The sequence below is a fragment of the Labeo rohita genome, chromosome 7 (assembly GCF_022985175.1).
Source record: "Labeo rohita strain BAU-BD-2019 chromosome 7, IGBB_LRoh.1.0, whole genome shotgun sequence".
In the NCBI taxonomy this organism is placed as follows: domain Eukaryota; kingdom Metazoa; phylum Chordata; class Actinopteri; order Cypriniformes; family Cyprinidae; genus Labeo; species Labeo rohita.
In genome coordinates, this window is record NC_066875.1 from 17956463 (window position 1) to 17978229 (window position 21767).

A 21767-nucleotide genomic window follows, 5' to 3' on the forward strand; every position below is an offset into this window, starting at 1 on the left:
TAGCATATTGGGGCGTACAGCTTGTTATTATCAATCATAATAGACCACTCATTCAGGACATTAAAATAAAATAATTTATACATTTCTGATACAGGCCATAATTCAATAGTTTTAGGGCCTGATATTTTACTAAAACGGCATTTCTCCCACACTAAACGCAAAAAAGAAAAAATGCTCATTAAGCCTCTTCAGGGGGGTAATTAAAATAAAGTTTTAGTCCTTTCAGCCAAATTCTAAATTTAATCTGTCAGATAATTCATTGAAAAGTTAAAAAAAAAAAAAAAAAAAAAAAAAAAAAAAAAACTCTTTTGTTTCATTTTGTGTGTTTTTGTTTCATTTTAAGTAAAACAAAAATTTATATCATGTGACTTTTATATGAAACCTAAAGTGGAAATGACGTCAATTTCAACATGGCGACGCACACATGCTCCTGTGTGTACATGTAACGCTTTATCGTAACCTTGCAACTGTCATCTACTGTTTTGCGAAAACTGATTAGTATATAATTTGTACGCGTACTTGTGTAAAATGTCACGACTGTCTCGACTGAAGTTATCGTGAAATATTATAATGACGACTCTGACTACTGCGTGCTTATCGGTTAATCGAGGAGTGACGGTTTTGTGTTTTGCTAGCTGTTAAAGACAGTTGGTGTCATTTATGAAACCTTACGGTAGAGAATGTGGAACCTAAACTATTTCAAATTCATAGACCAGGGACGTTTGCTGTCTCAAGGACTTTGTAGCAACTGCATCACACGTCTTCGTCAATATGACAGCAGTCATAAAAGAGGCTTGTTTCTGTTAAGCAGGAATAAATCTTATGTAACTCACATACAATCTGCTTCAAAATCCTGGAGAGTATTGTTCTTTGGAAGTGATGAGTTTGCATTGGAATCATTGAAACGGCTTCATGCATCTCGGTAATGATATCCAATCCAGTTATTGCATAACTGTTTGTGCAAATAAGCATACTGCATTATTCACGTGACTAGCTTGCTTTTCATTTTGTAGAGATGACACAAAAGGTGGAGTCATAGATTCACTTGAGGTTGTGACGCTGTCCAGAGATGCTCCAGTCAGACGGTATGCAGAGCAGCACAGACTTCCTCTTCACCACTGGCCAGATGTGGACTTAAGTGCACAGTTTGATGTAGGTGTGGTGGTGTCATTTGGCTGTTTAATCAAGGAGAACCTCATCAACAAAATCCCATAGTAAGTCATTAGAATAAGAGAAAAAAATATTAGAACAAGCATGACTGGAAGGATATAGTCTATAGTCTTTGTGTGCTTTTTTGAAACGTTTTAACCACAATTTGTGTTTTTTCATCCCTCAGTGGGATCCTTAATGTGCACCCTAGTCTGCTGCCACGCTGGCGGGGACCTGCTCCAATCTTTCATACAATTCTGCATGGTGACAGTGTCACAGGAGTGACTATCATGCAAATAAGACCTAAGAGGTAAATTACATGTAATTGTTTATGGTGGGATCAGTATGAAAGTTACATAAAAGACATTTCTGTATTTTCTCTTTCAATTATCAAGTCTTTTGTTTTATGGCTTTTATTTTACATTTTAGATTTGATGTGGGCCCCATTCTACAGCAAGAGCTATACGAGGTTCCTAAGAACTGCACTGCCGATGAGCTCGGGGCCACTTTAGCAGTTGTGGGTTCTAGAATGGTAACGTACACCCTCTACTTAACATATTTTACATCTCTTTTTAGTTTGTATAACTTGTTGGAATTCTGGGTCAGTTTTTGTTTGTTTTTAGCCTATGGTGATTCATTTTCATTTATACATTTAGCAGAATCTTTTATGGAAAGCGACTTCTGTTCAAAAGTTTAGAGACAGTAGGATCGTTTTTTTTAAATGAAAATAATGCTTCTACTGAGCAGAAATAATAAATTGATCAAAGTTGACAGTAAAGACATGTATATAGTTCAAATAAAGTTACGACACATGCTATTCTTTTAAACCTTCTATTCATCAAAGAATCCTGAAAAAAAAAAAAAGTGTCAGTTTCCACAAAATCATTAAGCAGCACAACCATCTTCAAAAATTGATGATGACAATAATAATAATGATAGTAATAGTAATAATAATAATAATGAATGTTTTTGGAAAACCAAATCAGCATTAATATATTAATCAGAATGATTTCTGATTTAATGTGTCACTGAAGTGTAGTGTACAGTAAGGTACATTGCATTTCTGAAATACACTTTCTTGATTTGTGCATTCCCTCCAAAACAAACCCATGTTGCTAGCACCATGCTCTACTGTTTAAACTACAGTAATACTCCATAACATTACAGAAATACTTTGAACTACAAGAACGATTTATTTATTTACAATTTTCAGTGGTTTGGTTATGCGCTTTACATTTGCTCCGTTGACACTATTTGGCATGAAATTGAAAGTTTGATTAACATTATTTGTTTTAAAACTTCTGTCTCATATTTAAATCAACAGTTGATGGACACTCTGAGACATCTTCCAGAAAGGATAGCAAACAGAAAGGAACAGCCTAAGGAGGGTGCATCATTTGGTAAGTGTGCAAATTCTGGTGAAGTGTGATGAAGCACTCATTAGATCACCATGTGAGAATAATGTTCATCTAATGAAACATCTATGTTACTGTTTTCAGCCCCTAAAATAAGTTCCAGAATGGCCTGGATAATATGGGAACAGCATAGCTGTGACTACATTGATCGACTGTTTCGAGCTATTGGATCTCGGGTAGGACTGACGAGAACCTAAGAAATGAACATTTATGTTAGTTATTTAAACATTTTAAACATAATTTAAACAGTGTTAAACACAGTGTTTGTTTTTATTCTCAATCAGATTCCTTTGAAAACAATGTGGATGGGCAATCCCATCAAACTTCTGGACTTTGTTGGCAAATGCAATGTGTCTTTTTCAGGTAACGAGAGTTGCTTATTTGGTGATTTTTGTGGTACTGGCTGTGATTGAGTGACTAAGGGCATTTTCATTTTCCTGGCTCATTTGAAGCTTTTCTTTTGGAAACGTGCCACATTTTCTCCCTTACTTTGTTTCGTTTAGGCATATATGAACATGGCAGTCGTGCTCATACAGTTAAAGTCAAAAGTGTACAGAATCTGCAAAATGTTAATTATTATACCAAAATATGAGGGATCATGCAAAATGCATTTATTTTTTATTTAGTACTGACCTGAATAAGATATTTCACATGAAAGATGTTTACATATAGTCCACAAGAGAAAATAATAGTTGGGATTGTAAAAATGACCCTGTTTAAAATTTTACTAATACTTAATTCTTAATACTGTGTTGTTACCTGAATGATCCACAGCTGTGTTTTGTTTTTTTTTTGTTTGTTTGGTGATAGTTGTTCACGAGTCCCTTGTTTGTCCTGAACAGTTAAACTGCCTGCTGTTCTTCAGAAAAAAATCCTTCAGGTCTCACAAATTCTTTGGTTTTTCACAATTTTTGTGTATTTGAACCCTTTCCAACAGTGACTGTATGATTTTGAGATTCATCTTTTCACACTGAGGACAACTGAGGGACTCATATGCAACTATTACAGAAGGTTCAAACGCTCACTGATGCTCCGGTGCATTAAGAAAAACGATGCATTAAGAGCCAGGGGTGAACGTTTGAACAGAATGAAGATGTGTACATTTTTCTTATTTTGCCTAAATATCATATTTTTTTCATTAGTACTGCCCTTTAGAAGCTACAGAAGATACTTACATGTTTCCCAGAAAACAAAATAAGTTAAATTTACCCTGTACTTCAAATTCAAAAAGTCCCCCCCTGCATAAAGTGCTTAATGCATCATTTTTCTTTTTGAAACATCAGTGAGCGTTTGAACCTTCTGTAATAGTTGCGTATGAGTCCCTTAGTTGTCCTCAGTGTGAAAAGATGGATCTCAAAATCACACAGTCAGACTGCTGGAAAGGGTTCAAATACACAAAAATACTAAAAAAAAACGAAAGTAGAAATGTGTTACATATAAAGCAGCCGTGTCTTAATTTTGTGGGTGAACAAATTACTTATCACACTTGAAAACCAAAGAGCATCTCTTTATCTTAAAATCTTATAGTTCTTCTTCGAAACTGGTGCATTGCAATCCTAATAACTTGTTTTAATCTTGACAGATGATCTTAGAATGCATAGGGCAGTTTTAGGGCTGGACGATAAAAAATTATAACAGTAATTAGCGCGATATAATTGTCCTCAATAAAACGACATCAAGAGTTTGATAAATGTTCAATATAATGTTTATGCGGCAAAAGCATACCAAAACAGCGCTAATGATGATAGTATGCTACTATGGAAGACAGTGGTTAAATTTCACCATGTTAAAATGAGGTTGTTACTGTGTTTGATCATGAACATAAATCTGCATCCAAACTTAAGCTACTACTACAGTCAACTCAAGCTACTCTCAAATGTGCATTTCTAAGAGACAACAAATGTAATATTACCTAGGAGCAAAAATCTGCCTTTAAGCCTAAAAGAAAGATTTGATATGATATAAAATATGAAAAATGTTATGATAATTTTTTTGGCCAAATTGCCCAGCCATAGGCAGTTTTATACACGTGACTTGCAAAAACACATTGTGAAAAACATTGTGCATTCTGAAAGCGCACTGAACCAAGGAAATAATGCAACATTGTAACAATTTAATTGTAACAATCCCTGTTACGGAACAAAGCAATCAGTTTACAGCTCTGAAAACGCCCTACCTACCTATGTTAGTCTACTGGAAAGGCTATAAGTAAGTAATAACACTTTCTTTCATGTTTCTTTGCAGCTGCTCCATACTTATCTTCAGTGCCAGGGTCTGTCCATTATCAGAAAGAATCTAATACTCTACTCGTTCGCTGCAAGGTATGCACATGGAGTTACAAAATGTTACCACATACACAAGTTCAATACCAAGCAAACCACCAGAGGTCTGCCGCTTTGTTGGTATGGATGTACAGTGAACAGCGAGTTTTTCCCCTTCAGCTATTCTCATCTATTTAATGATCACAGTGTTTTCTCTGATCTGCTGTCAATCCCACGCTCTCCAGTTTCCATAGGAAATAATCTGAAAGCACCATTTATGATGCACTCAATTTGTGCCAGTATTTAGTATAACACTATAATAACATGTATATACTATCATAATAAGTTTTAGAAATTGTGCTTTTCATTTGTATTATTATTTTTGATATTGTTGATTAACTTTTTATTTCCGTTTTCAGTTAGCTGCCAATACATGTCATTTAAGTTTTTCATCAAATATTTGAATTTTATGTAAGCCTTGTTCTATGAACAAAAATTATATGGTTTTAGCTTTAGTTGACAATAACAACAGTGAATGTACCAGATATTTTTTTTTATGTTACACTGTATTCAATATTTCAGTTCTTAATCGTATCAATGTTGATAACACAAGAAGAGCGTTGTTTTTTTTGTTTGTTTTTTTTTTGACATTCGCTACAGTTTATGTAACAATTTGCGTTCGGTGCAGTTGATATTGTTTTTTTCACCACTTGTTTTTTTTTTTTTTTAATCAAGGATGGCTGGGTTGGATTCAAAGCAGTGAATTTCAAGAAAAGGCTGTCAGCAGCAGATTTCTTTAACGGATATCTCCATCAGAGCGTGCTGAAGAAATCTCCCTCCACAAACACCTGTCTGTTCCACAGTTATAAAGATGCTCATTTACCTGGAGGACACGACAATAACATGCTACTGCGGAATAACACTTCACTTTGAAGCCCGGCTTTATTGCATCATTAATAATAACATACAATCATATAAACTGTCATGTCGTTGAAACATTTGTCTGTTTTAGGACAACGTATTACGGGCTGTATGTTTGCAGAACTATGCAGACTTGTATAGACGTGAATGAATGTGAATATAATAAAAAATATTTGGAGATGATCATTTCAATTTGATTTACATTTACTGACCAGCTACTCAAGAATTGAATACGATTGGTTTTGAGCTACAATATTACACAGTTTATCAGCAAAAAGCACTTTTTAATGCTTCAAAACACCGAGGCGAAGAGAATCCCGCTGGTGCCACGTAAGTCCCGCCCTGTTGTCGCCTCACACGTTAGTCGTGATTGTCAGTCTGCAAATCCTGCGCTCTCATTGGCTGAAAGCTTTGTTTATCTTTGCGTTCGAAGTAAAGTTCGGTTTCATTTACAACCTGTCAAATCCGAGGACAGCTGTGAAACCGTGAACACCGCCTCGCATATCACGTAGTAAGTCATCACTGGAAAATGCCGTTAATGCCCGCATTGTTGCATGAAACCAAAGGGTTTTCATTTTGCCCAAACTAAGTTTAATCAGCTTCCGTTGTCATTCAGTTTTTATACTAGCTGAAGAAAAGTGTCTTGTTTACGTTGAGCTAACGAATAGCCGTGTTGCTAGCTAGCGAGCCTACACAACCTACTCACGACTTCTCGTACATGTTTATAAATGGAAAGCGGCAACAAATGTTATATGTAGTATTCTCTTACGTTGTATTGTTTAGGTTTCATGATGCTGTTATGTACCGTAATGGGGTTGTTCTGTGTGTTTGCTCATGTTATAATAGGAAAGTCAGTGCAGTGTTCATTGATATAACGTTAGAGATTTAAAACTGTTACCTGGTAACCTCATACGTAGACTGTGCTGTCACATGTGTAATACTATGTTTTTAGACATGCTTTATGTAGAATGTGAGATGTCATAGACGTCGATTTTCCTCAAACTGATCATCATACGTGTCAGCTTTGGTTATTAATTATTGCATAAACTGTATATAATTTGTTTGAAGCACATATACAGTTAACGCATGGCTTATGGCCAAGTTGTGTTAGAGTTCCTCGAGCAACTGAACAGGTGTAAATAGGGGATTTTAAGCGTCTAATACTTCAGAACTTCTAATACTTTGTGCAGCATAGAGATAATCGTGTTAAGCATGGAGCCAGCTTTACTCAAAATAACATCTGTGCCAAGAATGGATTCAAACTGTGGTCAAAAGGAAACAACTGAATTGTTTCAGGCTTATTAGATCTTATTATTTTACAGGATTATTCAGCTGTTCAGAATTGTTCAGGCTTGCTACCACCTTTGTCATGTTACCTTGTTGATTCAGTAAAAAATGTATGACTTGAAAGTGGTTTAGTTAAATGATATCCGTGGGGTGATTCTTCTTGTTTACAGACTAAACAGAAAAGTAAAACCTAAGTAAAGATAATTTTATATAATTCAGTGTACATGTTTGTCAATCAGCTGACATGGTTACAGTGACTCAAGTGTATTTTCAATCTCTGAGAACAGAGCTCTGTGGTTAGTCTGGACTGGAGAATTTGCTGACGTGAAGGCAGGAGCTGTAACATGAGTGCCAGCATGATAATTAAGCAATATGACACACGCAGAAGTGCTGTTGTTTTACATTTTCAGAATAGTTCATATATTTATTTACTGCCAATGAAAATTGTTTCATGAGAAACCAAAAGCTTCAAGCTTTGGGTGTCGCAAAGCAATGAAAATTGAAATAAACAAACAGACAGATATTAATAATTATTAATAAATAATAAACTATTTGGAAGTAGACAGATATTAGCACAGCCATGATAACCCACATAGCTCCACCTGAAACCGAATCAGAATCGTGCTGATATTCCAAACAATCCACATATTCGTGTGATATTGCTTAAAGGAATAGTTCACCCCAAAAATGTAAATTCTTTCATCAATTACTCACTCTCATGTTGTTACAAACTCATAAGATTTGCTTTCATCTTCAAAACACAAATTAAAGCTCATAAAGTCATTATAAAATTAAACCATATAAACTGAGTTATTCAAGTCCACTTTATATAGTAAACAGATTTAATTTAGTCAATTTATTCAGTTATGGATTTTGCACGTGCACTGAGCACGTTGAATATGGTAAATGGAAGTGTAGGAGTCAAAAAGTAATTATTACTTCACTGATAGAGGTGCAGTGTTGTCAGTAGGTCACCTGTTCACATCCTATAATATTAACCTTCCCTTAATGTTGAATTTTGTATCAGGAACATATGTGACCCTGGACCACAAAACCAATCATAAGGGTCAGTTTTTTGAAATTGAGATTTATACATGATCTGAAAGCTGAATAAATAAGCTTTCCATGGTTGTATTGTTGTTGTTTTTTTTAGGATAGGACAATATTTGGCCGAGATACAACTATTTGAAAATCTGGAATCTGAGGGTGCAAAACAATCTAAATGTTGAGAATCATGGAACGTGATCTTTACTTAATATCAAATAATTAAAAATCAATAAATTTGACCCATACAATGTATTGTTGGCTATTGCTACAAATATACCAGGTGCTACTTAAGACTGGTTTTGTGGTCCAGGGTCACATATGGTTCTTATCATAGCTCCACATGTTGTTGTTTTTTTTAAATTAACAAGTCAAGAAATGCAAACCATTGTGCAGACATTTTTCATTTTAGCACTGTGCCGTGGTTTATAGGAAAGCCACTACAGGAAATTAACTGAATTTGCTTGATGCACACAAACACACCTCATTGGTTTTCATGGAGGGTCAACCATACTTGTGTGGCATGCAAGAACAAACTTCCTTGGCTCTCGCACGTCAAGCTCGTTTGAGCTAGGACTGAGCAACATTAAAGCAATAAGCCTCAAATAGCTGTGGTTTACAGTGAATTTAGAACAACTGAAGGGTGTTGTTAGGCACCACGCCTAGTTTCATGTATTAGGTTTTAAAGTGACGGCAGTTTAATATTCTTGCTGCTGTGTGTCCTTAATGTTATTGGCAAAAGACAGAGACAGTTTTTTAATTTTTATAATTATTTTATATTTAATTCATACAGTGTTCATTCATTGTTAATTTATGTGGTATTTCTTACATGAATGCTGCTGATATGATATGATGTCTTTATGAACTTTTTGAAACATCAAAACTTGGGTGGAATGGATTTGGAGTGGAGAGACAAAAAGCTCTCAGGTTTCATTAAAAACATCATTATATTGTTTTGAAAGTGAATTAATATTTTATGGGTTTGGAGTGACACAAGGGTGAGTACTTAATGACAGAATTTTCATTTTTAAAAAATAATGTTGTTTTAAAATTATGTCGCTCCAAACCCGTAAGACCTTTATTCATCTTCAGAACATAAATTAAGATATTTTTGATGGAATCCAAGAGCTTTCTGACCCTGCATGTAATTTTATGAAGCTATGAGAGTAGTTTCTGTGCGAAAAGAACTTTATTCAACAGTTCTTCTCTTCCACGTCACCGTCCTCTGCCATTAGCGAGAGTACCACAGTCTATGCTGGGTCAGAAAGCTTTCATCCAAGATATCTTAATTTGTGTTCCAAAGATGAATGAAGGTCTTATGGGTTTCAAACAACATGAGGATGAGTCATTAATGACAGAATTTTTTTTTATTTTTGAGTAAACTATCCCTTTAATTCAGTAAGTGTACAGGTGCATCTCAATAAATTAGAATGTCATGGAAAAGTTCATTTACTTCAGTAATTCAACTCAAATTGTCAAACTTGTGTATTAAATAAATTCAGTGCACACAGACTGAAGTAGTATAAGTCTTTGGTTCTTTTAATTGTAATGATTTTGGCTCACATTTAAGAAAAACCCACCAATTCACAATCAGTTCACAGTCTCAACAAATTAGAACATGGCGACATGCCAATCAGCTAATCAACTCAAAACACCTGCAAAGGTTTCCTGAGCCTTCAAAATGGTCTCTCAGTTTGGTTCACTAGGCTACACAATCATGGGGAAGACTGCTGGTCTGACAATCTTTAATCCAGAAGACAATCATTGACACCCTTCACAAGGAGGGTAAGCCACAAACATTCATTGCCAAAGAAGCTGGCTGTTCACAGAGTGCTGTATCTAAGCATGTTAACAGAAAGTCCTCTTTTCAGATGAGAGCAAGTTTTGTATTTCATTTGGAAACCAAGGTCCTAGAGTCTGGAGGTGGAGAAGCTCATAGCCCAAGTTGCTTGAAGTCCAGTGTTAAGTTTCCACAGTCTGCAATGATTTGGGGTGCAGTGTCATCTGATGGTGTTGGTCACTGCATCCGTTTACCAAGAAATTTTAGAGCATTTCATGCTTCCTTCTGCTGACCAGCTTTTTAAAGATGCTGATTTCATTTTGCAGCAGGATTTGGCACCTGCCCACACTGCCAAAAACACCAAAAGTTGGTTAAATGAACATGGTGTTGGTGTGCTTGACTGGCCAGCAAACTCACCAGACCTGAAGCCCATAAAGAATCTATGGGGTATTGTCAAGAGGAAAATGAGAAACAAGAGACCAAAAAATGCAGATGAGCTGAAGGCCACTGTCAAAGAAATCTGGGCTTCCATATCACCTCAGCAGTGCCACAGACTGATCACCTCCATACCACGCCAAATTGAGGCAGTAATTAAAGCAAAAGGAGCCCCTACCAAGTATTGAGTACATATACAGTAAATAAACATACTTTCCAGATGGGCAACAATTCACTAAAAATGTTTTTTTTTATTGGTCCTTTGAAGTATTCTAATTTGTTGAGATTGGTTGAATTGGTGGGTTTTTGTTAAAAAAATCAAAAAGCCAAAATCATCACAATTAAAAGAACCAAAGACTTAAACTACTTCAGTCTGTGTGCACTGAATTTATTTAATACAGAAGTTTCACAATTTGAGTTGAATTACTGAAATAAATGAACTTTTCCACAACATTCTAATTTGAGATGCACCTGTACATCTGACTACAGTCAGTGATCATCAACCAATCCCTTTTAAGCTAAAACAAATGTCCGTCCTGACATAGAGATCACAATTTATGTGTGCGCTGACTGATTGGATCACTTATTGATAAGGCATGCTTTTTTGTTTTTGCAGGAAAGAAGATGCATTTTTTCATCCTTCAATTCACCCATTGAGGATTTTGTTAAGACACCTGGAGAAAGATCCTTTTTCATATAAACCGATAAAAACCTTAGGAAGAATGAATTTGTGTTATCCGTTCATCACTTCACATTCTTCCCAGTAACTGTTAACCTGCACTTTGGCAGGCCTAATCCAGCCCCCCTCTGCCTCACTAACTCTCCGCCACTCACACGCTCCACCAGTGACCCCACCGCTGCTCCTGCAGGCTGGGTACAGAGCTGGTCTGGCCGCGTGCCCCTCCAGCTCTGTGTGTTAGTGTGAGATGGCGCGGCAGGAAGCAGAGGGTCGCTGCCGCTGTGGACTGTAATGTCAGAGCCCAGCAGCCCCGGCGAGAGCCAGTGCGGCGCTCCCAGATTCTTCGTGGGCTGCGCGGAGGATGAGAGCGAAGGCCTGGACGACTACGCCAGCATGAGGACAGACATGGAGCTGTACGAAGACGACCTGGAGGATGACTCGGTACGAACTGTGTGCAGTTTTACTAAGTATCTGGTCTAATAGAAGGATTTTGCAGATTTAGTAGTTTGAGAACAGAAGCATGGGAAAAAAATTCAGCCTTCAGTGTCACATGATCCTTCAGAAATCATTCTAAGATGCTGATTTAGTGCTTAAGAAACCTTTTTAAATTAACATCAAAGCTGAAAACAGTTGTGTTGCTTAATATTTTGTAGAAACTTGCATTTTTTTAGGATTCTTTGATGAATAGACAGTTTAAAAAGAACAGCATTTATTTAAAATAAAAATCTCATGCAACATTATAAATGTCAATCAACTTGACTAAACTTGCTAAATAAAAGTATTCATTTCTTAAAAATGCACTTACCCCAAACTTTCGAACAGTAGTATAGAGCTACTTCCTTTTACTTTTTTACTACCAGTTAGTTACTTCACTTCCTGAACAAAAATGTACAGATAATGTACTCACCCCCTTGTCATCCAAGATGTTCATGCCTTTCTTTCTTCAGTCGTAAAGAACTTATGTTTTTTGAAGAAGACATTTCAGGAATTGACTCCATATATGGAGTTCAATGGTGACCGTGAGTTTGAACATCCAAAATGCAGCTTAAATGCAGCTTCAAAGGGTTCTAAATGATCCCAGCAGTAGAATAAGGGTCTTATCTAGCAAAACAATCAGTCATTTTCTAAAAAAAAAAAAAAAATGTACTTTTTAACCTTAAATGCTTGTCTTGTTTAGCTCTGCCATGCACATGCGTACTCTGTGTAATCCGGGTCAATACATTTAGGGTAGGTCGAAAAACTCCCATTTCATTTTTTCCTCCAACTTTAAAATAATCCTACATCGCTGCAGAAGTAACGACTACGTGTTTACAAAGTGAAAATGCAAAGAAGGTCAAACGCCCTTTACAAAAAATAGGTGAAAGGACGATGTAGGACGTTGAAGGAGAAAATGAGATGGGAGTTTTCCAAACCTACCCTAACTGCATTGACCCACATTACACAGAGTACACATGCGCATCACAGAGACAACAAGACAGGCATTTGAGTATAAAAAGTATATGCATTTTTCTTTTTTTAATAAAACTATAGATCGTTTCGCTAGATAAGAACCTTATTCCTCAGTTGGGATCATTTAGAGCCCTTTGAAGCTGCATTAAAACTGCATTTTGGACATTCAAACTCATAGGCACCATTGAAATCCACTATATGGAGATAATTCCTGAAATGTTTTCTTCAAAAAACATAATTTCTTTACGAATGAAGAAAGAAAGGCATGAACATCTTGGATGACAACGGGGTGAGTACATTATCTGTAAATTTTTGTTCTGGAAGTGAACTACTTTTAAGTGTATTGTTTAGAAGCCCACACCATCATTACTAATTTAAAAATGTCCAGTGGAGAATAGTAATGCAGTCAACAGAAGTGCTTCCTGGCCATGCAATTATAGAGAGTTAATCAATACCCTTGGAATGTCAAACAGCCTGATTTTAAATGGCACCTATTATGCAAAATTCACTTTTACATGCTGTTTGAACATAAATGTGTGTTGGCAGTGTGTGTACACAACCACCCTATAGTGATAAAAATCTGCCCGCTCCTTTTTTTTCCCCCCATAAATTATAAGCAGTGTCTCAGAACAAGCAGTTCGCAGAATCCATAAATGTGACATCACATTTTACAAGCCCCACACACTACTGTAGACGGACACTGCAGTATTAGCAGAGACACTGCCCTTAGTGTGCCACACACAATCCGCCATGTTTGTCTTCATGCCAGGGCATTTAAAAGCAGCATAAGAATTGTCTTCTTATTAAACCTATAGACGTGCAGTGAGCAATTTTCTGCTTTTATTTTATTATTTGGGTCATATTAACAGCATAGACAGCAGTATAGGTACTGTATATAATGCTGCTGTCACTTCATACACAGATTTAATATAAACATACAATTTCTTTCCCAGCTATTTACCTTCACAGACATAACCAACTGTATTTTTATGACTTGTGTTTTTAACATAAACTTGTGTGTATTTGATAGTTTGAGTGCAATAAGACCTGAAAGAGAGCTTAGATTAGAACTCACATACTCGCATTTAAAATGCATGATTTCAGCACGATAGACATGATAATCAAATCCAAACAGTTTTTTGCCACAGTATCTGAGGTACCAGATGTAAAGGTCCTATTCTGGAAAAGGGGTGGGGAGAAGCAGGTCAGTTGCATTTAAAGATCCATGGACGAAAACGGTGTGTTTCTGCTTTCACTCAAAATATGGATATTCAAAATGATATAATAAATGATCTGTGGGGTATTTTGAGCTGAAGCTTCACAGACACATTCTGGGGACACCTGAGACGTTACATATTACATCTTGTAAAAAAGGGGCATAACAGGTGCCCTTTAAGAAATAAACAATGTTTTTGTTATGCAGTTCTGTTTGATTCTCCAGAAATTTTTGAAAACCACTGAAGTGTTTGTTTCAACATCTATACACATAAGTATGGCCACATGGTCACATGCAGTCTTGCTGATGAGTTTGTCAGTATGTCTTATTTAAATTCTTGCTTTTTTTCATAAGCCTCCAGAGCGTCAGATCGTGGTGGGGATTTGCTGTATGATGAAGAAATCTAAGTCCAAACCCATGACTCAGATCTTGGAGCGTCTTTGCAAATTTGAGTACATCACAGTGGTCATCTTTCCAGAGGACGTCATACTCAATGAGCCGGTGGAGAAGTGGCCACTCTGTGACTGCCTGATCTCATTTCACTCTAAAGGTATGTGCTTGTGTCCTTTTAAGCTGGTTATAGATCGGGTTTCTTAACCATAGTCTTAACCATAAAATAAGTCAAGAAGCAGCTTAATGGAAGGGGACTCATGTTCAGTTACCAAGCAGTCCTGCATCATCAACCAGTCTAATGAGATACAGTAAAGGTATGGTCATATTGGCAACATTTCTGCAAAAATTTGTTGGCTTAAAGGTCCATTGTCAATAATGTAGGGATGTATGAAGCAGAGCTCACACAGAAGTCACTTTTAAGCCCAACTGCTTGCTGTTGGCCACTTCCAAAACAAAGATTCACATATAATGTACTCACCCCCTTGTCATCCAAGATGTTCATGTCTTCAGTTCAGTTGTAAAGAAATTATGTTTTTTGAGGATACATTGAGGAAACATTTCTGCATTTTTCTCCATTGCTATGGTGCCCTGATTTTGAACTTCCAAAATGCAGTTTCAGTGTGGCTTCAAAAGATCCCAAATGTGGTTGTAAACAATTCCAGCTGAGAAAGAAGGGTCTTATCTATCGAAACGATTGTTTTTTTTCATAAAAATAATACATTTTTTGTACTTTTTAATGTCAAACGCTCATCTTGTCTTACTCTAAACGACCCCAGCCGAGGAAGAAGGGTCTTATCTAGCGAAATGATTGGTTATTTTCATTTAAAAAATACTATTTAAGTACTTTTTATTCTCAAACGCTTGTCTTGCCTTGCTCACATTGAACTCTGTGTATTCTGGCTCAAGACAGTTAGGGTATGTCGAAAAACTCCAATCGTATTTTCTCCCTCAACTTCAAAAATCATTTCGAAATCATGCTGCATCACTGCAGAATTAGCGACCCAGTCTTTGCAAAGTAAACCCTTAACCAAAAAGGTAAAACAGCGATATAGGATGATTTTGAAGTTGAGGGAGAACATGAGATGGGAATTTTTCGACATACCCTAACTGTCATAAACTGGAAAAAAAACAGTCCAGGCAGAGTAAGACAAGACGAGCGTTTGACATAAAGTATAAAAAAATTATTATTTTTATGAAAATAACCAATCGTTTCGCTAGACAAGACCCTTCTTTCATGGCTGGGATTGTTTACAACCACATTTGGGATCGTTTGAAGCCGCACTGAAACTGCATTTTGGAAGTTCAAAATCAGGGCACCATATCAGTCCATTAAATGGAGAAAAATGCAGAAATGTTTTCCTCAAAAAACATACTTTCTTTATGACTGAAGAAAGAAAGACATGAACATCTTGGATGACAAGGGGGTGAGTACATTATATGTGAATCTTTGTTTTGGAAGTGGACTTCTCCTTTAAGCTGGTCTGTTGGGAAATATTTTGCCATATAAAGTTCCCCGTCGCATGAATTGCTATTGAAATGACAGGATTTTTGCCTGTGAAAATATACCAAACAACAAATTTTACCACAGCTTGTCCTTTGGTGTACAACTTTGCCTGATAAGCAGTCTACAAATTTATTAAAGGAGAAGTTCACTTCCAGAACAGAAATTAACAGATAATTTACTCACCCCCTTGTCATCTAAGATGTTCATGTCTTTCTTTCTTCAGTCAATAAGATATTGTGTTTCTTGAGGGAAAACATTTCAGGAATTTTCTCCATATAGTGGACTTTAATAGTGCCCCCAAGTTTGAACTTCCAAAATGCAGTTTAAATGCATCTTCAAGGGGCTCTAAATGATCCCAGCCGAGGAAGAAGGGTCTTATCTAGCGAAACAATCTGTCATTTTAGAAACAAATTGACAATTTATGTATTTTTTAACCTCAAATGCTTGTCTTGTCTCTGCGATGCACATGCGTAGTCTGTGTAATCCGGGTCAGTACAGTTAGGGTATGTCGAAAAACTCCCATCTCGTTTTCTTCTTCAATGTCAAAATTGTCCTACAGCGCTGTTTTACCATTTTTTTTTTTTTTTTTTTTTTCTTTGTAAAGCTTGGCTTCTTTGCATGTTCACTTTGTAAACACTGGGTCAGTACTTTTGCAGTGATGTAGGACGATTTTGAAGTTAGGGCAGAAAATGAGATGGGAGTTTTTCAACATACCCTAAATGTCTTGAACCGGGAAAAAAACAGAGTTCACATAGACTTAGACAATACGAACGGTTGAGGTTTTAAAGTATAGAAATTGTCAGTTTGTTTAGAAAATGACCGATCGTTTTGCTAGGTAAGACCCTTCTTCCTTGGCTGGGATTGTTTAGAGCCATTTGAAGCTGCATTTAAACCACATTTTGGAAGTTCATTATTATATGGGGATAATTCCTGAATTTTTTTCCTCAAGAAACATAATTTCTTATTGACTGAAGAAAGAAAGACACGAATATCTTGGATGACAAGGGGGTGAGTAAATTATCTGTTAATTTTTGTTCTGGAAGTGAACTTCTCCTTTAACTGGTGTGTTGTGTCTTGGCAAGTCATTTTTATATTATCATGGCCGTACTACCAACATTAATGTTTTCTCTTGAATTAGGTTTCCCTTTGGATAAGGCAGTGAGTTACGCAAAGCTCCGCAACCCGCTGCTCATCAATGATCTTAATATGCAGTATTACATACAGGACAGGTATTAGCATATTCTTCAACCACAGTTTTCCATATCATCTCTCATTTTTACATACATTTCAGCATCCTGTATGATACATGAATAAGGCTTTTCTGTTTTTTTTTTTTTTTTTTTTGTTTAGGAGGGAAGTATATCGTATCCTGCAAGAGGAGGGGATAGATCTGCCACGCTATGCTGTGTTAAATCGTGACCCTGACAAACCTGATGGTCAGTCAGAGCTTTTTTTAAAATACCAGAAGTATTTTTTTCCTGATATGTTTTTAAAGAGCTGTCTTTTGTTATTTGCCTGCTTATTTCTTCATCATCCAATAGTGAAGTAGAAATCTTAATCTTAGCAAAGTGTCCTGCTTTGTCTCTGCTCTGATTTATTTTAGTCTCTGAGTAAATATAGCACCTCACGTAGAGCAATTTCAAGTGTTTTACAGGCCAAAGATACAAGTATTGCTCTGAGGCCTGTGATGTGACCGTCTGGCATTCAATGAGCCATTATGTTCTTGGCAGCTATGACAGTTCCCTGAGGACCTGAATAAATATATCCTCCTGTAAACAAATGACAATCTTAGTGCTATATTTACCCAGTTATAAATCCACAGAATCGTTATATCTAAGATGAGTTTATCTGCTCAGATATTGTTTCTCTTCACTGGAATACTGTTTTTACTGGCCTTTCCTTCTTGTGCTTTGCCATAGAGTGTAACCTGATTGAGGGAGAAGACCAAGTTGAAGTAAACGGCGAAGTCTTTCTAAAACCCTTTGTAGAGAAGCCAGTTTCTGCTGAGGACCATAATGTATACATCTACTACCCAACTTCAGCTGGAGGAGGCAGCCAGCGTCTCTTCAGAAAGGTCTTTTTGCAATGATTTCCTGTTATCTATGCCATAGTGCTTGAATTGCATACCTCTCAATCACACAGGCACATAATTTGCTGTTGGGAATGGAGGAAACAGAAACAGAGGAGAGCATGCTGACATTTTGTTTTGACCTTCCCTGTCAGCCGTTAAAAATAGACATAATTGCAGAGGTTATCAGTGTATTTAGTCAGGTGTATTTTGTTTGGGAGTAGCCAGCTAAAATAAGCAACACTACTAACTTAAAGTCTTGTTTAGTGGTTCATTCATTCATTAAAGAAGAAGTCTTCCAAAACAAAGATTCATATATAATTTACTCACCCCCTTGTCATCCAAGATGTTCATGTCTTTCTTTCTTCAGTCGTAAAGAAATTATGTTTTTGGAGGTAAACATTTCAGCATTTTTCTCCATATAATGGACTGGTATGGTGCCTCGATTTTGAACTTCCAAAATGTAGTTTAAATGCGGCTTCAAACGATCCCAAATGCGGTTGTAAACGATCCCAGCCGAGGAAGAAGGGTCTTATCTGGCGAAACGATCTGTTATTTTCATTAAAAATAATAAATTATATTATATAAAATTATATAAAACTCAGATTGTATTTTCTCCCTCAACTTTAATAATCATTTCAAAATCATCCTACATCATGGCAGAAGTTCCGACCCAGTCTTTGCAAAGTAAACATGCAAAGAAGATCAAACACCCTTAACAAAAAAGTTAAAGCAACGATATAGGACTATTTTGAAGTTGAGGGAGAACATGAGATGGGAGTTTTTCAACATACCCTAACTGCCATGACCGGAACAAAAACAGTCCAGGCAGAGTAAGACAAGACGAGCGTTTGGCATTAAAAAGTATATAAATTGTATTATTTTTATTAAAATAACCAAACGTTTACAACCGCATTTGGGATCGTTTGAAGCCGCATTTAAACTGCATTTTGGAAGTTCAAAATTGGGGCACCGTATCAGTCCATTATATGGAGGAAAAGTGCTGAAATGTTTTCCTCAAAAAAGTTCTCCTTTAAAGGGGTCTTGAACTGAGAAATAAAAAAATCCCTTGATCTTTTGACATATAAGCAGTCATTGTACTATAAAAACATCCTTTAAGTTTCAGAGCTCAAAACTTCTAAAAAACGGCTTATATTGAAGCCAATCTGCCAAAATGACAGGTTTTGGAATGTGAAACACTGCCTCCAAAAGATTGAAACTTAAAGAGTTTCTAAAGACTAAAAGCTGTGCTGACTGGATCTGGCAGTAATGTCGCACCACACAAGCCTGAGTAACTGTTTTTATTACATGGTCACTATTGCTTTGTCTGTTATTGCAGATCAGTTGATATGTACTGAGTATTTATGCATTTTTAACCTAAATCACAGCAGCGTTCATCTGTGAAGGATGTAGGATGTCAAACATATACAAGTGTTAGCCAATCATAGCAGTGGGCATTTACTTCCAAGTCTACAATCCGCCACACCTATTCAAATAGGTCAAAACCTAGTCAAAACAGGACAGAAAATAGCCTATTACATCTAAATTATGTTTTTTATGTAAAAATCTTGATAACATTCTAAGTGTCATTCACAGAACAGTACAAAATAATAAAAAAAGGCAGTTCATAACCCTTTTAAAACACTTGATTTACCACCAGAGTTAGAGTTCTAGGAAAGTCCTAAAACCTGGAAACAAGTTTGCATTTTTGAACCATCGTTCCATTGTTCCAAAGTCTTTTGAATGGGTTTTTGGTCATGCCTGAAAAAACGTCTGTGGTTAACACAAGCTTTTTTTTTAAAGCTCTTTTACATGTCTTGGAAAAGACAGGTGGCTAAATGTGACTACAGAGGTTATGTTGGACATTAAAAGTCATCTGCTTATTAGTCCTCATGTGCATCCTTTTTTTGGAATGCTTAATAGTGGTAGTATTGAAGTCATGTGACCATGGTGTGTTGGCTACAGAGCTTATTTTTTGCAATAAATTCAAACCCAATGGAAAAGCCAATGGTATTTTGTTGAGAGAACCAGGTTCTCCACAACCCCAGAGTTTTCAAACTAAAACGGTCTGCAGCGTTTTCCAAAGTCTCCGTTTTCGAGTGTTGAAGATGCCGGAGTAGTGTGAATGACAGGCGTAACCATAACAAAATTTATGCGCTTTAAAACAAAAATGCATTAGTGTAAACGTAGCCTGAAACTTTTGAGTTTGGAGCAGAGCAATATTTGTTCGACTAACAGCAGATAGGGATAGTGTTCATGAAACAAAACTATTTCATTTGATAACACTAATGTCATAAAAATTACACTCTGCCCTTATAAATGTGGTTGTTCATCTCTGTGTATTTCATTTAGTTATATAAATTATGGTGAATTCAAATTTGTATTATTAATTTGTATTCATTTTTGCAGCTTATAGGCTGTATTTATGTAAAATTATTAGCCACTTGTAATAGTTTCATAGTAACTTCCCTAGTACTGCCTACAGTGATATGAACTATAGTTTATTAACAGAACTGTAAACATTACTAGGGATGCACCAAATTTTTGGCCGTCCAAAAATTATCAGCTGAAAATGGCATTTAGGAATAGGAAATTTCTGTGTAGTTTACTAGTTCCTGTTTGTAGTAGCGCTGCTGTGCTGTAACATGCTGTAGTACAGCTGTACTGGGCAACGCTGGTAAAATGCCGCTACCCTCTAATCCACTGATCTGCTCCTGCTGTTACATTTAGTTACATTTAAAAAATGTACAAAATTATATTATTTACTAAAATAGTAAATAATTCTTACAGTGCATTTTCAGTTTCGGTTTCGATTTTCGGTCAAGTGCATCCAGAATTTTTGGTTTCAGTTTCGGCCCAGAATTTTCATTTTGGAGCATCCCTATACAATACTGTGAATAATGCATGATTTGGAGTAAAATAATATCTGAGTGTGAATGTGTCTTTGTTTCAGATTGGGAGCAGAAGTAGTGTTTACTCTCCAGAGAGCAGTGTGAGGAAGACTGGCTCCTATATCTATGAAGAGTTCATGCCAACCGATGGCACAGATGTGAAGGTATTAAATAATTTAACATCTTCTGTACCCGAGGGATTACATTACCCTGTTCCTTTTGATCTGTGTGAAGCAAAGTTGTATTCTTGTATTGTTGTATTCTTCCATGTTTAGTTCAATTGTAAATTTACTGTTTTTAAAGGAGCAGCAACATTTCTTAGACAGTTTGGTGTTTTAGACTTGGTTCTCCTTCATCTTATGCTGCCTGACAGCTCATGCTATTTGTAAAATTCCTTTGTCTTTTTGTTCATAGCTCTCCTTTGAAAATCAGATGAAAATTTTATTTTCTTGTGTGTGTGTGTGTGTGTGTTTTGTTGTAGGTGTATACAGTAGGGCCAGATTACGCTCACGCAGAAGCTCGTAAGTCCCCTGCTCTTGACGGAAAAGTTGAGCGAGACAGTGAAGGCAAAGAAATCCGCTACCCAGTCATGCTCACTGCCATGGAGAAGCTTGTGGCCCGGAAAGTGTGTCTGGCATTCAAGGTCAGATGAGCTGCTTGTTCTGTTTCATGAAACAGAAGTAAAAATTAAAAATGTTTCATGCAGTTAAATCTGTCCATATTGACTTTTTTCACTCTAGCAAACAGTGTGTGGATTTGACCTCCTTCGAGCCAACGGCCACTCATATGTGTGTGATGTCAACGGATTTAGCTTTGTGAAAAATTCCATGAAATACTATGATGACTGTGCTAAGATCCTGGGGTAAATCCTAATGATAATCAGAAAAGAATTAACATGTACACTGACCAAAATTATAAACGCAACACTTTTGTTTTTGCCCCGATTTTTCATGAGCTAAACTCAAAGATCTAAGACTTTTTCTATGTACACAAAAGGCCTATTTCTCTCAAATATTGTTCACAAATCTGTCTAAATCTGTGTTAGTGAGCACTTCTCCATCCATCTCACAGGTGTGGCATATCAAGATGGTGATTAGACAGCATGATTATTGCACAGGTGTGCCTTAGGCTGGCCACAAAAAAAGGCCACTCTAAAATGTGCAGTTTTACTGTATTGTGGGGGGTCCTGGGGGGTCCGAGGGGGTCCGAAAACCTGAACAACCTGAAGAAATGAACATTCAGTTCATGGGCAACAGCTCTGGTGGACATTCCTGC

General features: G+C 36.5%; 2 protein-coding genes across 5 annotated transcripts in view; both read left to right on the forward strand.

The window, feature by feature from the left end:
- The first annotated feature begins 404 nt into the window (after positions 1-404).
- mtfmt (mitochondrial methionyl-tRNA formyltransferase) lies at positions 405-5929 on the forward strand. Its single transcript, XM_051115215.1, has 9 exons — positions 405-922; positions 1014-1214; positions 1337-1459; positions 1579-1681; positions 2474-2549; positions 2649-2740; positions 2849-2927; positions 4809-4885; positions 5561-5929. Exons 1-9 carry the CDS (start codon positions 681-683, stop codon positions 5756-5758), a joined length of 1191 nt encoding a protein of 396 aa, XP_050971172.1. The 5' UTR covers positions 405-680; the 3' UTR covers positions 5759-5929.
- A 266-nt stretch (positions 5930-6195) lies between these two features.
- ppip5k1a (diphosphoinositol pentakisphosphate kinase 1a) overlaps positions 6196-21767 on the forward strand; it is a 48112-nt gene continuing 32540 nt past the window's right edge. For all 4 annotated transcript variants that reach the window (XM_051115178.1, XM_051115177.1, XM_051115181.1 and 1 more), the window contains exons 1-9: positions 6196-6257; positions 10909-11412; positions 13991-14186; positions 16672-16762; positions 16884-16969; positions 17453-17607; positions 20555-20656; positions 20974-21135; positions 21233-21354. In XM_051115178.1, coding sequence (XP_050971135.1) covers positions 11263-11412; positions 13991-14186; positions 16672-16762; positions 16884-16969; positions 17453-17607; positions 20555-20656; positions 20974-21135; positions 21233-21354 — 1064 coding nt within the window. In that variant the 5' untranslated portion in view covers positions 6196-6257; positions 10909-11262. The remainder of the gene's footprint in view (positions 6258-10908; positions 11413-13990; positions 14187-16671; positions 16763-16883; positions 16970-17452; positions 17608-20554; positions 20657-20973; positions 21136-21232; positions 21355-21767) is intronic.

Bases quoted from the DNA above. Each gene is read 5' to 3' on its own strand.
- mtfmt (XM_051115215.1), top strand. From the start codon at position 681: ATGTGGAACCTAAACTATTTCAAATTCATAGACCAGGGACGTTTGCTG. The intron at 1,215-1,336 runs GTAAGTCATTAG...TTCATCCCTCAG, and splicing joins CTCATCAACAAAATCCCATA to TGGGATCCTTAATGTGCACC. The intron at 2,741-2,848 runs GTAGGACTGACG...ATTCTCAATCAG, and splicing joins TTCGAGCTATTGGATCTCGG to ATTCCTTTGAAAACAATGTG.